Here is a 16,127-nt window from a genome sequence, read left to right on the forward strand (position 1 = left end):
CCGGGCAGCTCTCTCCTGCGTGGGTTCCAGGAGTGGCTCTGAAGCGGTCTTACCCAGTTCACATCTTGCCAGTTCAAGGTCTGACTGTGTCTGACTAAACTTGGTTTGTGTATCATCTGAAAACAGCTTGAGATGAAGGTCTGCCCATGGTGGCTCCTCAGGAGCAGTCCTCGAAAGCCCCAGAATCTTACATGTGGATCTGGATTTCTTTTTACTTCCTCTCTTAAAGTGTGCAGCCCGCTGCTCTCCCAGACCATCAGAGCGCCTGCCTGAGCAGCTACCATACCGAGGCTTATCCTGGGATAAGAACACTCCAGGCTTACCGTGTGAGCGACAGCCGACCCTTGAGCGAGCAGAAGGTCGCAGAGCACAGGCTGTAATTCTTTCAGTGGTGATGGCAGTGATGGAGTCTAGCACATGAGCAGTATGCATTCAGAGCACTGACACCTGATATTAGGTCAGGAGATTCAGTGTAAGGGAACAGAGGAGTGAGGGAAATCACACAAGACACGGGCCTCCTTGTGCTTTGAAAGTGTTCTCTTGGGGCTGCCATCCCAACCACTCTTTTTACCAAGCCAAAAAGCACGTTTCAGCCCAGTGTAGTCTTGCCTCACTCTGGGCTTTACAAGCAACTGAATCTCACAAATAAGTAGGTATCTTCAAATGAGGCAGGGACGCCTACCAAACAAGAATGCGGATCTGCAAGAAACCGAAGAATGCTTACTTGTGCCCAGCAGTACTTGCAAGCCCCTGGTTGGACTTAGTCCTTGGTATCCTCCAGTCCTCAGGGCAAAGCTGCAGGGGAGCTGGGTGGACGAACCGCAGGGGAAAACACAAACTCCACAGTGGCCGCATGCAGCGGCTCTGACGTCCCTGGGTCACAAGACTCCCGTGTGTCGTCAGGTCACTGACTGACAGTTACCTCCGGGCAGCGCATGCTGGACCACAGAGGAAAACTGCTAACCCCTCAGCTGTCAATTAACCATAGGTCGTTTTGGGAACTTCAAAATAAAACTGTGAAAATGTATCACTCATTTTCTGTAGAATGAACAAGTAAACACTTAAAATCAGGACAAACTCACCAGGCATGGTGGCGCACGCCTCTAATCCCAGCGTTTAGGAGGCAGAGGCAGGAGGATCTCTGTTGAGTTTGAGAAATAAAAACAAATAAATGAATAAATAAAAACAAAATAAAATCAGCACAATTAGTCAGTGGCAGCTACGCTGGTGTTTAAATTTACATTTTTTATTTTAGGTTATAGAGAGGTCTGCTAACGTTTGTTCAAATCAGAACACAAGCAATGGCAGGGAGAAAAGGACAGCTACAGTGGTTCTTCTGAGACCAAGCTGCCACGCGGGCTCCATGCAGCTGCTCAGGGCGTAAGGACTCATCAGCAAGGTCAGGCGGGCTTGGCTTGCCCTCAGCTGGAGCAGTCTCCCTGTAAGCCACAGCAGGCCTTCTCAGTTCAGATCCAGGCAGTGGCATCTCCGAGGCTATGACGTCCTTTCTTCTTTCTCCTCGGTGAGTGTTTCCCACATTGGCTCCTTGATGTGTTCTGGCAGCTCCTGTATCTGTGTCTAAAACCAGAAACAAGCCGGGCGGTGGTGGCGCACGCCTTTAATCCCAGCACTCGGGAGGCAGAGGCAAGTGGATCTCTGTGAGTTCGAGGCCAGCCTGGTCTACAAGAGCTAGTTCCAGGACAGGAACCAAAAAAAGCTACGGAGAAACCCTGTCTCGAAAAATCAAAAAAAAAAAAACAACAACAACAAAAAAACCCAGAAACAAGTCAAACTGGATGCAGTGCGGAGTGTGAGATGGACCCGCTCTCCTGACCTGTCACGTTTCCTTGCTTCTTGCTGATCTCCCTGCCTTCAAGGAGAGAAGGGAGCATAAGGTGTGTGCAGGAGCTGTCTGATCCTAAGTGACCTCCGAGGGGGGCTGTCCTGTGGTCCCCAAGTCTAAGCAACTATTAGGGAGACTTCCAAGGTGGCTCATTGAGGACTTGGGTAGTGGTGGGGTGGGCCTAACGCTGTGCCCAGTGTGCCACAGGCCCTCACCCCCACAGCTAAGAAAAGGCTAGACAGCAAAGCAACCCAGCCTGCCCTCTTGAGGAAGGAATTTAAGCCTTACCTTTGTTACTTCCATGGCAACCCCTTCGGGTAAATTTCGCTGGATATACTCCAAGTAGACATTGGCTGTGCATCCGGTCAAGTGTTTTAACTAAAATGGAAAAATGAAGATGTCCTGCTACAATGCCAGATCACAGATCTTTGTGGGTCTTGTCCCATTGCCCCTCCCACCAATGTTCCCTTCAGGGATGAAGCCTGTTCTAAACCTCACACGAATGTCAGTTTTAGACTATCGGAGGGCTGGAGGGCTGGAGGGCTGGAGGGCTGGAGGGCTGGAGGGCTGGCTCAGTGGTTACGAGCCCTGGCTGCTCTTGCAGGACTCACAGCCTTCACAACCATCTGTAACTCCAGCCCCAGGGGCTCCAGCTCCGCCTCTGCCGGCTGTAGGCACACACGACACACAGACACAGGCAGACACTCACACACAAAGCAGTAATAAAGCTAAAGAAGCCTTTTGAAAACCATGTAGGGGCCAACAAGATGGCTCAGTGGGTACCAGCACTGCCCTCTACACCTGATAACCTGAGTATATCCCTGGCACTCACGTGGTCAAAGGAGAGAACTGGCCACAAGCTGTCCTCTGACCACCACACATGGGTAGTAACATTTGCCCCTATCCCCAAAAATAAATGTTTTTGTTGTTTTTTATTTTTCAAGACAGGGTTTCTCTGTGTAGACTTGGCTGTCCTGGAACTCACAGACCAGACTGGCCTTGAACTCAGAGATCCACATGCCTTGCCTCACCAGTGCTGCAATTAAAGGCGTGTACCACCACCATCCAGAACAAAAACATAAATGTTAAAAAAAAAAAAAAAAAAAGTAGAGTTCCATTGACTGCACTTGATGAAGGCGTCAGGTTCAGCCCCGTGTCCTACGTCTGCACAGTTCTCCACACGCATGCTTGTCTGAGGGGCTGCTGCCAGCTACCACGAGGGAAATACTCCAAGCGAGCTACAAAAGCCTCATTGCATGTCCCACCAATCTTATCAAACAGGCCCCATTATTATTCCCATTTTATAAAGGACGAGTCAGGCGCCAAGACCTGAAGTTCAGCGCTGTCAGTCTGACTCGAGTGTACACGTGAAAGGTGACAACGCTGACCTGTAGATGCACGAACAAAGAACAGCCGATGTTCGAAAAGCCCCTGTTGAGGATCATAGCCAGAGAGACCCAGTCAGCCTGTGGGAAGAGCTACTGTCTGCTCTCCTTTAAAATGTGGTATGTAGCCAGGCGGTGGTGGCGTACACCTTTAATCCCAGCACTCGGGAGGCAGAGGCAGGTGGATCTCTGTGAGTTCGAGGCCAGCCTGGTCTACAAGAGCTAGTTCCAGGACAGACTCCAAAGCTACAGAGAAACCCTGTCTTGAAAAACCAAATAAATTCATAAATAAATAAATAAATTCATAAATAAATAAATAAAATATGGTATACATATGGATATTTTGCCTGCATGTATGTCTGTGTACCATGCAAACCTGCTGGTGTTCTCGGAAGCCAGAGAGGACACTGGAGTTACAGATGATGGTTGAGAGCCACAGTGTGGATGCTGGGAATTGGACTCAGGTCCTCTAACCACTGAGCCATCTCTCCAGTTCTTTGTTTTGCTTTTTGAGACAGGGTCACTATATGCAGCAGTGTAGCCTCCAAGCGTGCTGGACTGCAGGTGCACTCTACCACAGCTGGCTAGGGCTGTATAGCATCTACTTCTATTATGCTTTTGCTGTTTGAAATGGTCTCCTGTAGCCCGGACTACTACTGAATGCACTGCACACCCAAGGATGACCCTGAATTCCTGATCCTCCTGCCTCCACCTCCTAAGTGCTGGGATTATAGGTGTGAGCCACTGTGTTTGTTTGGGTGAACTGTGTAAGACAGTAACTTTTGAAATGTAAGCAAAATTATTTCAGTGCTGTTTTATTGTCGTTACATGCTGAGCCGTCACCAGCCCTGCTCTTCTTTTCGAAGTCCACACCACTCTAAAGAATGGCCTGAAGTCTGTTTCTCTCTTAGGACAGCTTTCATGGCTGAAAGGAAGCTAACAAAAAGTTTCGAGTGTGGCTGAAGGAAACCCACCTCTAAGCATCTGTAGAGCGTCCGCATCTCATACTGGACTCTGTGCTTCTTGAAGATGTGCACTGACTTGAGGAGAGTGAGCCGCTCTATCTTCCTCGGTGGCTCATGTCTGAAACGAAGCTCATGAGTCACTGCTATCAAAGCACATTCTCAGCCCGCAGCTCAGACTCGCGCGGTTACAGGCACTAACTGCCACTTACTGACTTCACCTGTCAAGCCTCATCTGTAACAGCTGTTTTCACACATCTCAGGCCAGAACAAATACTGCAGATAACAGGAGGAACCGTCCCCACCCCAATCAAGCAGTGCCACGCAAGAATGAGCACATACGCACTCCCCATGCCATCCGGTGGCTCCTAAGTCCCTCCCTCATGTACCAAGCATGCCAGGTTTGAAGAGTGGCAACAGGTGCTGGACACAACTGTGATGTCTGCTGTGTTAGGATCATTTATGACACACAGACGATCACACAACACTCTGCTCTGGGAAACAATTTACTGTTCTGCTTTTGCTACAAGGATAGGCTGGCAAAGCCTCAGATGAGCCATGTTCAACACCAGAAGGAGCAGGTACCAAGAGGCAGTTCCAATTTGCCCTGCAGAGACTTGAGGCCTCTGACGCTCACCTTCCTTGGCGCTCCCAGGGAAGTGGTGTTGCTCAGGGTGGCTGCACATAAAGGAGGGTCAGCCAAAGAGTCTAAGCCTCACTGCCTCAGAGCCTCCCTCTCCTCAAGATCCCACACAGAAGACTTCCTGGGTTTGCTCACATCAGTGCAATTTCTAGAAACTGTTTCTTTAATTCTCCCGCTCACTCATTCTAGTACTTAACAATTCCAGCAGAAACAAAGCGACACTGCTTCTCAGGGTGACACAGGAGAGGCTTCAACTTCACCCACAAACTGATCCTATTTTACAAGCTCAGACCTACTGGGATCACGGTTAGGTCCCTGGCTAATCACACAACAGCAGACAAGTCAGGTTGGGAAAGCTCATACTCACACGTTAATGGAAATGCCGAGTTCCTTAGCAGCGAGCACGGCAAAATACTCGTAACTGTCTAACACAGCCTTGTCATGGGCTTTCACTAAAATGGACAGGCGTTTGTACAATGTGTCTGGCTCATCAGAAACGGTTATCTAAAATAAAAAGGAGAGGTTCTGGTTTTGGTTCTTGTGATATTCATTAACAGCAAATTTAACGTAATATTGGTTGAACGACTTCAGAGGTTGCTAATAAATGAGAAAAACGACAAGTAATGTTTTAAAACTACTAGTTTAGCTATTTCCAATGTCACACAGATCTGCAAAATGACCTTCCAAATCTGTCAAAATCCACTGAAGAGAGCCCCGGATTTCTTGTGAGAAAGGACTCAGGGTCTGCGAGCAGGACTGGAGAGTTGTCCACTGGCAGCAGGACAGTGAGAGAGTTTTGATTTCCCAGCTCGTCCAAGTCCTCGTGTGTAAGGTGGGGCACTGACACCTGTGCTCCGAGTCCTCGTGTTTAAAGTAGGGCATTCACACCTGTGCTAGAGCTCAGGCATTTCTGCAGGGAAGGGCTACAAAGGCACACATTAAAGTGCTTGCAAATCCTTACACACTGCTCCACAACTGCTAAACTCTGTGGCTGCTATACAGCTGGTTCTAGTCATCCTTTTTCATTAGGGTTATTTATGTGCAGCTGGCCTGCCTTCACACAGAAATTACTCATGACTAATTAAAATGTTATGACACTGGCTGGACCTTCCCACTAATACCTAAAGACCTTAGAAATAATGGGCTTGACATTTCTGACTTCTTCCAAGAGGTGAATTATCTTCATTTCCTTCAGTCACTAAACTGGTAAATGGTGTTACTAACCCAGTGAGTCAGGGTTAAGTTACTTCACCCCGAAAAGAGAGCTACTTAATAAACAGGAAGGCAGACATCTATTCTCAGTTATTCCAAAGAAGATGGCTGGAAAAACAGAATTAACTAACCTTAACAAAAATTGGGGATGTAGAGGAGGGTCTACAGTCCTAAGAGGCGGTGTTTGATTCCTGTAGGGTTTATGTATTATTTAAATTTTTGTGGCAGTGGAGAGTTCTAGGCAAGAACCGGCTTTTAAAGCCATTGTGAATTTGCAACAAATCTCAAAAGACCTCTGGAGATGTTTCTGAGGTCACTGTCGATTTAGCTGGGAACAGTTGAGACATCTAACATTACGAGGTCTGATTTCTCAGAGGTCCTCAAGCGGTCAGGACAAGTAGTAAAGAGAGTATGTTTGTGTGTGTGATCTGTGCGCACACTCCAGCACCACGGCATGCATGTGGAGGTTGTCTAAAGATCACGTTTCTGCTCCTACTATGTTGGTTCTGGGAAATGGACTCGGTCAGGCTGATGGCAAGTGCCCCTACCCACTGGGCCACCTTCCCGGTCTTTAATGTAATATAAGAAAATGTTCTAAGTGCACTGACTTGTCTGTGGTATGCCATGGCAGACACACGGAAGTCAGGCTTGGTGGTAATTACCTTACTCACTGAGTCATCTCATTGGCTGGACCATGTATTCTGAAACAGGGCCTCTCACTGACCCTGGAGCTCTGACTGGGCTAGACTAGCAGGCCAGCCAGCCCCAGGGGACTCCTTGTCTAGTTCCCTCAGCACTGGGATCCCAGCATGTGCTGCGCCCCCAGCTTTCTAAGTGTATGCCGGGGATCTGAACTTGGGTTCTCATGCTGCATGGTGAACAGTGCTCCAGTCCTCTGCCACCTCGTACATACAGGCATGGCCTGTAGCACCTGAGCTGGAGGTCAGCATTTAGAACACTTTCTTTCAAAGATTTATTTCCTTTTTTATGTATATTGGGGTTTTGCTTGCATATATGTCTGTGTGAGGATGCCAGATCCCCTGGAACTGGAGTTACAGACAGTTGTGAGCTGCCATACTGTGGAATAATCCTTTTGTACACTGTAAAGATTTGTCACTCAAATTGGTTTAGTAAAAATCTGACTGGCTGATAGCCAGGCAGGAAGAACAGATGGGACGACCAAAGGAAGGATGTTGAGAAGGGCAGAGCCAGAGGAGTCGCCAGCTAGATGGAAAATGAGTCAAACAAAATGGGATAGAGGCAAAAGCCATGAACTCAGGGTAGCATATAGATGAACAGAAATAATGAGCCAAACATTTGTAACTAATATTGAGTCTCCATGTTGGGTATTTGGGAATTGGCAGGCGGGATAGAAACTTCTGCCTACACCACCATGTGGGTGCTGGGGATTGAATCCCGGGCCTCTGGAAGAGCAGTCGGCGCTCTTCACTGCTGAGTTGTCTCTCCAGACCCAATATTTCTACTATTTATGAAGTGAATAAAGAAAAAGGAGCAATTGCACACTATGGATGGCATGACTCTATGTGCCTAAGTGAAATACACATATGGATGCACACCAAACTAAAGAGAGACTGTTTTTTTGGAGGTAGAAATGCAAGGACTGGAATTTTTAGAACTTTAGAAAAAAATCCAGCTGGGCTGTGGTGGTGCACACCTTTAATTCCAGCACTCGGGAGGCAGAGGCAGGCTGGAGCTCTCTGAGTTCAAGGCCAGGCTGGTCTCTACAGTGAGTTCCAGGACAGCCAGGGCTACACAGAAAAACCTTGCCTTGAAAAAAATAACAAAGACAAAAAAAGAAAAATCCTAGGTAAAGAGTTAGGAGTAGCGCCACAGCTGTAACTGGTCACTTAACAGCAGGCAGGAGGATTAGGAGTTCAAGGTTAGCCTGGGCTAGACAGCGTCTAGTCTTAAACCCTATAAGGTCACATAGCTGTGCCAATGTCAACAGAGCACTGTGCACGCCAGGCTCAATAGTCAAAATTATCGCACTCCTGAATTATGCTGAGCTAAGAGCAAGAGCGTGCTCTGGGATAAATACATCCCTTTCGGACTTACTTTGATAGCATGAAAAATAGCACAGGCGCTCCCAAGGACATCAGACAGTCCGCAGTGCGCATTTGCCAGTATTCTAGGATAAAGAAGTGCAGGTGTTTGGGAATAGGCCGGAATGAAATAAGCAGGAAAAAAATGAAATTGTTAATGCAATTCCTTTGCTGTTGCTGGTTTCTAAGATGTGTGCATGTAGCCCAGCTAGACCTTGACCATGCTGTGTGACTGAGGATAGCTTACCTCTAGTTCCTGAGTGCCAGGGCCAGAGGCCTGTGCTGCCACACCCTGCCTAATGGGGTACTTACCGTAGGTTTGGTCAAATCCTTTGGAACATCCATGTGCAGGTTTGACCATGGTGCCCACTTCATACTGGTGCTGCTGTGTGGGGAAGAGAGGCTCAATTAGCACGGAGCCCATCTTGTAGTACAATTAAGCACACTTGGTGGCATACTTACAGCAGGAGGCCACCAGCTTGGGCTGTGCTGCTCTTGGGACCATTCACAGACAAATTTCCAAGTTCCTAAGAAGAACGGAGGGGCAGGTGTCAGAAACAAAGTCAGTTCCCAGAGAACTGGTGGTTTCCACTCTGGGTCAGAAGGTAGGATCTCGATTTTTCAGAGGAAGAGACTGGGCATGAAAACGGCCAAATTAGATTTCTTCAAAAGCAATGTTCTTATTGCTCTTAGGACCCTGGTTCAGTTCCAGGGCATCTGGTGCCCATTGGCCTCCATGGGCAACCACAAGCATGCGGTGCACACATAACTAAACACACAGACAAATGAATTAAAAAAAAAAAAACACAACTTAGCTAGGCATGGTGGTGTGTGTCTTTGACTGGAGGTGGTGCAGGAAGATCCACGAGTTCAAGGACAGCCTGATCTACAGAGCAACTGTCTCAGAAATAAAGAGAACAACAAAAATCTCTTTAAAACAACATGTCTGTATAATTTAATCTGTTAACAGCTAGAATAATCTTCGCTTGACTAAAGCGCCTTGCCTGTAGAGAAACACAGCACACACCACGCCTATACCCATCATTACAACAGGCCAAGTGACCCTTACTCAGCACTGCCCAAACCTTTTCAGTGAGCGCCCCCTGGTGGGCTGTTTTAGGAGGCAAACTGCACTGTTTCTCATCCGCTAGGTAATCCTTTAAACTCTCAAGACTGAACAGTGCAACCCTAGAGAGCAGCAAAACAAAACCTTCAAAAATACAACAAAGATGAAGACAACAGGAAGCACAGCAAACCTTAATCAACCAACTAAGGGTGCATTTAAAACAGCCTGCACTTGGCGTAGTGGGGAATGAACGAACTCCTTTAGTCACAGCACTTGGGAGGCAAAAGCAGGCAGATCTGTGAGTGTGGGCTAGCCTGGTCTACACAGCAAGTTCCAGGATAGCCAGGACTACAAAGAGAGACCCTATCTCAAAACAAACAAACCAGAACCAAAAGCAGCCCGCGCTTTCGTGTCTTGACTTACGCTGTGAGACACAGCTTCCCACCTCCTTGCCCGAGAAGCCAGGAAGAGAACCAGGCACAAGGCAGGAGCGAGCGTGCCGTTCCTCACTACGCTCATACGGTAAGCTCCTGCATCGGAGATCCTAAAACCTCCCAGTCGCATTCTTCCTCTGAATTACTTGTTTGTTTCTGAGACAGGGTTGCACGCAGCACAACCTGGCCTCTAACTGGGTAGATTTTAAAGGCTCAATACATCTGCTTTCACCTCCAAGTACTGGTTATGAGCTTTGCACCTAGCTGTAATCTCTGAGGGCATGGTGTGTGCAGATCTGGCCGGAAAGAGCTTTTCTTATCAGTGCAAAGAGTTCAGTCTCCAGCATCCTATTTTTCTGGAAAGGCTGTTTACATCTGTCTGTGTGTCTGCATGCATGCACATGTGTATGCAGGTGCAGTGTGTGGGGGCTGGAGGAAGCTGTTGGGCATCAGCCTCTATCCGTCTCCCCCTATTTCTCTCTCCCAGGACCAAACTTGAGTTTTCTTGGCTTGTCTGGAGGCCAGAAAGCTTCAGGGGCCCTCCTGGGACCTCCTGGGGCTGAAGCCCAGCTCTCACAGCCGTGCAGTGAGCACTCGTAGCCACTGGCCCACCTCTCCAGCCCCACAGACTTTTCCCAAGACTGGTGGTTATGAAAGTGTGGCTGGGACCTCGTATGAATCCTTTGCTGGCAGGAGGCCTGAAACCCAAGCTGTCCTCATAGCACTAACCCGACTCGGGGCTTTTCTACTTTCATCTCTCATGGCTGCACGAGTTGTGCTCTATATTAAAGACTGAGGATAAAGCTGCCTCTTCTGAGGTCAGATACTAAAATATTACTCTTCCTTAAATCTGCTTTGGGAAACCGTCTTTCTAGAGTGCTAACTATTTACCCTGTGGCAACTCCAAGGCTGGAGAGATGGCTCCGCAGTTCTTGCAGAGAACCTGAGTGTCCCTGAAGGCTAAGAATGCAGTTCAGTGGCAGAACCTTTGTGTGGCGTGGACAAGGCCCTGGGTTCAATTTCTATCATAGATTTTTTTTTTCTTTTTTTGAGACACAAGCTCATGAAGCCCAGTCTAGTTTTTAACTCTGTATGCAGCTGAGATGATTGTGAACTTCTGATCAACCTCAACCTTTCGATTGCTGGTAGTGCAGGCGTGGGCCACCACTTCCGGTTTATGTGCCACCTGTAGGCATTTTAGTCCAGCGCTCCAGCAACTGAGCCATCTCAGTCTCACCCTTTTTCATTTGTTTGTTTATTTTGGGGAGGGGGTGTTCGAAACAGGCTTTCTCTGTGTAGCCCTGGCTGTCCTGGAACTCGAACTGTAGAACAGGCTGGCCTTGACCTCAGAGAGTTCTGCCTGCCTCTGCCTTCCAAGTGCTGGCCTTGTTTCTTTATTTTTGGAGACAAAGTCCCATTACGCAGGCCAGGCTGGTGGCAATCTTCCTCTTGTTTTCCAAGTCCAGTTCTCAGCTTAATTTCTGAAACTACTGAATGGGCCACTGGGGAGACTCACAAAGGCTGCGAGGCCAAAGTTCCCGAGAAACCCTAGCTAAGGTTTTTTTGTTCGTTTGTTTTTGATTATTTTGCCACAGGGTCTCAGCACGTAGCCTGCCTCTGGCAGGATTTCCTTCTTCACAGAGCCTCTTGAGGGCGCTCCGACCACAGCCCGCCCTCGGGGCCCCTCGCGTCCATCCCCCCCCCAGCCCCCGGCGGGAGGACACGGCTCGATGCCGCGGCCGCTGCGCCCCGGCCCCCGCTCAGCTCCCTCATCCCAGGCTGGTTCTGTCTCCTCGGGGCTCAGGGTGTTTCCATTTCCCTTCCTGACACGGAAGGAGGGCTTCTCAGCGTTCCCGCTCTAGCGACCTACAGTTCTCCTTCCGTCTCAGCAATTTGTTGCATCCCGAGAACAACCACCCAGGGTAACAGCTCCGGAGGAGACTCCGAGCCGGCCGGGCAGCGGGTGGCGGCGAGACCCAGCGACTGCGCCTTGGGCCCGCCATTGTCCCCCGCCCACCCTTTACCTGCTGCAGGCGCCTGCACATAGCCACGCACGCCGCGCGCGCCGCCATCTTGGGCCCTGACCTCCCAGGACCGCTTCCGGGGTCACAACGTTGTCCTCGGACCATAGAGTTCAATGAAGAGAGACAGAGAGTGTATCCTCGTGTTCCGGCACTGAAACAGTCATAGAGATGTGGCTATTTGACTTTTTTTTTTTTTTTAATTTCGACTTTATTATTTATTTACTTTTTTGGATGGGTGCGTCGCTTTTGTGGTTTGAATAAACTGGCTTCAGCCCCAATCTAGTTACCAAGTTCTATCTAAATTTTCCTTATCCTAAAATCCTGTTTGTCTTGGGCCGTTCAGTTTGGTTAGAGACAAACACAACGAAACACCAGCTTGGAAAGAAGTTTACTGCTAGTACTGAGTCCAAATTCTAACACTTTACCTTATTGCAAAGGCCATTTTATTCTTAAAGTTTCTTCACACCAACTGGAATGCTTTGATTGTAAATGGAAATTTCTAAGCTTTGTTTTTCAAAATGCCTTCACCTGCAGTTCAACAGATCAAAAAGCTCTACAGTTAGCCGCTTTGGTTTCTATTTAGCTGTGTGACCTGATCAAATTTCTTCCCTGCTCTGAACCCATTTTCTCATTTGCCAAGTAGAGATGAGAAGATAAATTATACTTGTAGTAGAGAATTAAATAAGATACTGGTATAGTATTTCGTACAACACCTGCCACATAATAAACACCATCATTTGTCACTTAAGATCCCTTCTATGCCCTGGGTCTTAAGAGGTGGTTGGTGAGATGAGTAAGGATTGACTTAAAGAGAAGGACACATAGCATCTCAATAAAGATCCGTGCAAATGTAAAGTTGTGTCTCCCACAAGTAGGTATTGGTTGCCTTACTTGGCAGACCAGAGAACTAAGTAGAATGACTTGGTCCAGATGGCACAAGCCAATGAAAGATCAAAGAGTATGACCCACTTTCGTCTCCCCAGGCTGGCCTCTGTGTGGAGGCATTCCTGTGCCTCTGTATGAAAACAGAATCTTCATTAGCACCTGGCTGGACTTGGCTATGCTCCCTGGGTAGGCAACACAGAGGCCTCCTCAGAATTTGACTCTCTGGAAATTGTGACTTTCAGGGTGGTCCCTGTCAGCCCGTGGTCTGTTCTGACAGTGTCCCAGCCTTCCTCTCCCTGTGGACCTAACTTCCTGAGGGCTCTCCAGTGGGTCTCTTGTCCTTCTGGGTGCTCTCAGCTAGGTGACTGAGCTGCACCCTGAATGATGGTTGACACAGCAGCTTGGAAATGACTTTGACCTAGGCTACCTAATCTCATCCCCACGAAAATAATTGTAGCTTAATGTTTAGGTGGGGAAACTGAGGCTCAGAGATGAGTTGATTGGTCAAGGTCAGATGATAAGCTGACCCATCCCCACCTTCACAGTCCTAGCTCAAGGCCTGCTCTACCCTGTGTGGTGAGCTGGTTCTGTCTATGATGGAGGGGAGGACTAAAGGTACCCACCATTCCCTACACCCCCACTTCACAAAGAAAAGGGAGTTGTGTTTATTGACTTGGTGTCATGATCTGCTAATTGGAACCAGAGAGGTGTGTTCTACTCAGCCTTAGGACTGGGTGTCCTCCTCTTCTCAGAGGACCCAGCCTTTCTCTCCTTAGGACTGGGTGTCCTGCAGTTCCCAGAAGACCCTACCCAGCCTTTCTCTTGCTAGGTTCTCTCAGCTGAGATTCAGCTCAGTCCTTTGCATGTGGCCATTGCAAGCTGTCTTTGGCTCACCAGATTTGTCCGCATCTATGCTCAGATGTGGGGTTGACTGTGTTCCCCTTAGTGTCCTTCCCTAAGTCATGCATGTGTCATAAACTACATTTCAGTGTGATGCCTCCAGGGCAAGTGTGAATGTTGCATAATTAGCCGGAACAAGGTGGGAGTCACCATGTCTAAATTAGGGTTTCTGTTGCTGTGACAAAACACCATGACCAAAGAAAGGTGAGTGAGTATGAAAGGGTTTATTTGACTTACCCTTCCATATCACAGTCCATCATCAAAGGAGGTCAGGCCAGGAACTTAAGCTGGCCGGGATCGTGGAGGTCGGAGCTGATGCAGCAGTACAACCATGAAGGGGTGTTGCTTACTGGCCTGCTCCTCTTGGCTTGTTCAGCCTGCTTTCTTATAGCACCCAGGACCACCAGCCCAAGGTAGTCCCACCCACAATGAGCTGGGTCCTCTCACATAAGTCACTGATTAAGAAATTGCCTACAGCCCAAAATTAGGGAGACATTTTCTTAATTGAGGGTCCCTCTTCTCAGATGACTTTAGCTTGTGTCTAGGTGATACAAAACTATCCAGCACACACTATAAAGGAACAAGCCAGGCTTTGCCAGCAGTAGAGCTGGCATGATAGGGTCAGTCACTTTCACATTCTGTGTAAGGCACACACTTGTATTGCATGTTGCAAAAGGAAGTTAGCACACACACACTATTTTTTTTTTTTTTGGTTTTTCGAGACAGGGTTTCTCTGTGGTTTTGGAGCCTGTCCTGGAACTAGCTCTTGTAGACCAGGCTGGTCTCGAACTCACAGAGATCCGCCTGCCTCTGCCTCCCAAGTGCTGGGATTAAAGGCGTGCGCCACCACTGCCTGGCCACACACACTATTAACACACACGCGGATCATGATTTGCTTCTTCTGAGCTAACTCTTTCTCCCTGCCCAGATGTCCCTGAAGAGGGTTGATACTGACAGACACTAAGTAGATTCATGGCCCCCCAACATGTCATTTATTAATTTTTGTGTGTGTTTGTGTAAGTTAGAGAACAGAAAACTTTTGGAAAGTGATTTTCTCCTTCCACCATGTGAGTCCTGTGGAGTTGAACTCAGGTCTCCAGGCTTGGCAGCAAGACCTTTACCTGTTGGGTCATCTTGGTGGCCTTTACATTCAGGGTTTCAAGCAGTGTTTGTGACCAAAGATCCATGGAATGAGAGAGGAGCACACAGAATGATAACGACAGGCGTGGACACCTCAAATTTCAGAAACCCAGAGGGGACAGACTGACCTCTGAATGACAGACTGCCTGTGTCCCCCTGTATGATCTGCTGGTAAGAGATGAGACTTAAGGTCAGTTTTTAGGCTGTTAGTCCACAGTCTCTTCCGCTCGACAGCTTTCTGAACGAAGTGCAGTTTGAAAGATTCAATTCTTGTCTCTGCTCATTGGTTTCCTTAAGCCACAGGCAACAGGAGAGCCTAGAACTTTCGGGTATAAACAGGACCCTTGGAGCATGCTGCGTGGGCACCAGCAGCATTCTGAAGCCAGGCAGTTATCACAGCTCCTTCCCTACAGCTGCAACTTTTAAACATCTGACCCAGCCGAAAGGAGCAGTTCTAGAGAGTTCCTGCAAGGGCACAAGCAAATCTAGTTAAATCATACTTTGACTGTACCAATTGTTCTGTTTTTGAAGAAAGTTCTCTTCAAACGATTCGTTCTCTTCCTTTATGCATGCATGCATGCATGCATGTATGTATGTATGTATGTATGTATGTATGTATGTATACACTATGTGTGTGTATTGGAGGTTAGAGTATAACTCTCAGAAGTTAAACTCTGAAAAGTTCTCTCCTCCCACTCTGTGGGATTCAGGGAACCAGTTCAGGTCACTAGGCCCAGCCTCTTTCTGTCTGCTGAGTCATCTTACCATCTCTTTCTAGATAGAGGCTTGTGTAGCCCGGGTTGGCTTAGAACTTGCTATGTAACCAACGTTGGTCTTGAACTCCTGACCCTAGTACTTCCATCTTTCAGGCACTGGGATCACAGGCAAGCATATCCATACCCATCTTTGCCTCTCTTGTATAAAAGAAGCAATCTACCCTTCTATGACTTTTGTTGCTGTTGTTTAGAATTATTAATTTTATTTTCCCAGAACATTCTTTTACAGTTCTTTTATGTAGAAATATCTGTGATCCACAGATCATGTCTGCTTCCCTTATGGATTTGTTGTTCATTTTCTTAAAATGTCTTTATATTTGGTTATAAACCCTTTTGGTTTCCTAGAATGTATGTCTCAGCTGACTGTCTGTGCCTGGGGAAGATGGACCTTGTAGAATTCAGAATTCAGCTTTCATTCTGAAAAGAATGGGTGCTCTTTCTTACAGGCGACTGCAGAGTGCTGGCTAGAAATTACTCCGGAGGTGTATGTGGGCAGTTCCTGGTGTTAATAATGTCTAAACTTCGCTCTTCCAATGGCTAAGTGGACCAGCCCCTCATCTGCTTTTGTTCAGAATTCAGTTCTTGTGAGTGAAGGAATTGGCACGGCCATCTTAGCATTCATATATTATACAAGTATCTAGAATAGAGTGGCATTTCAAATGCATTTTAATAAATAAAGACTACCTGAAGATCTGAGAGTAAAACAGTCCCACTGGTCAGCCTTACAGACCAGGTGATGGTAACACATACCTTTAATCCCAATAGCCATAATGACATGCACCATTAATCCAAGT

At 47.7% G+C, this 16,127-nt stretch overlaps 1 protein-coding gene across 2 annotated transcripts; it reads right to left on the reverse strand.

Moving 5' to 3' along the window:
- Window positions 1-1,231: 1,231 nt before the first annotated feature.
- Mrps10 (mitochondrial ribosomal protein S10) lies at window positions 1,232-11,694 on the reverse strand. 2 transcript variants are annotated; one of them, XM_057794283.1, is made up of 7 exons: window positions 11,633-11,694; window positions 8,571-8,635; window positions 8,421-8,490; window positions 5,201-5,337; window positions 4,203-4,311; window positions 2,132-2,221; window positions 1,232-1,578 (listed from the first exon to the last, which is right to left on the reverse strand). In XM_057794283.1, exons 1-7 carry the CDS (start codon window positions 11,678-11,680, stop codon window positions 1,495-1,497), a joined length of 603 nt encoding a protein of 200 aa, XP_057650266.1. In that variant the 5' UTR covers window positions 11,681-11,694; the 3' UTR covers window positions 1,232-1,494. The 2 variants fall into 2 exon arrangements, with proteins under 2 accessions (XP_057650266.1, XP_057650265.1); XM_057794282.1 differs by having other exon boundaries at window positions 8,421-8,493.
- Between the last annotated feature and the right edge of the window lie 4,433 nt (window positions 11,695-16,127).

Source organism: Chionomys nivalis, chromosome 19, assembly GCF_950005125.1.
Source record: "Chionomys nivalis chromosome 19, mChiNiv1.1, whole genome shotgun sequence".
In the NCBI taxonomy this organism is placed as follows: domain Eukaryota; kingdom Metazoa; phylum Chordata; class Mammalia; order Rodentia; family Cricetidae; genus Chionomys; species Chionomys nivalis.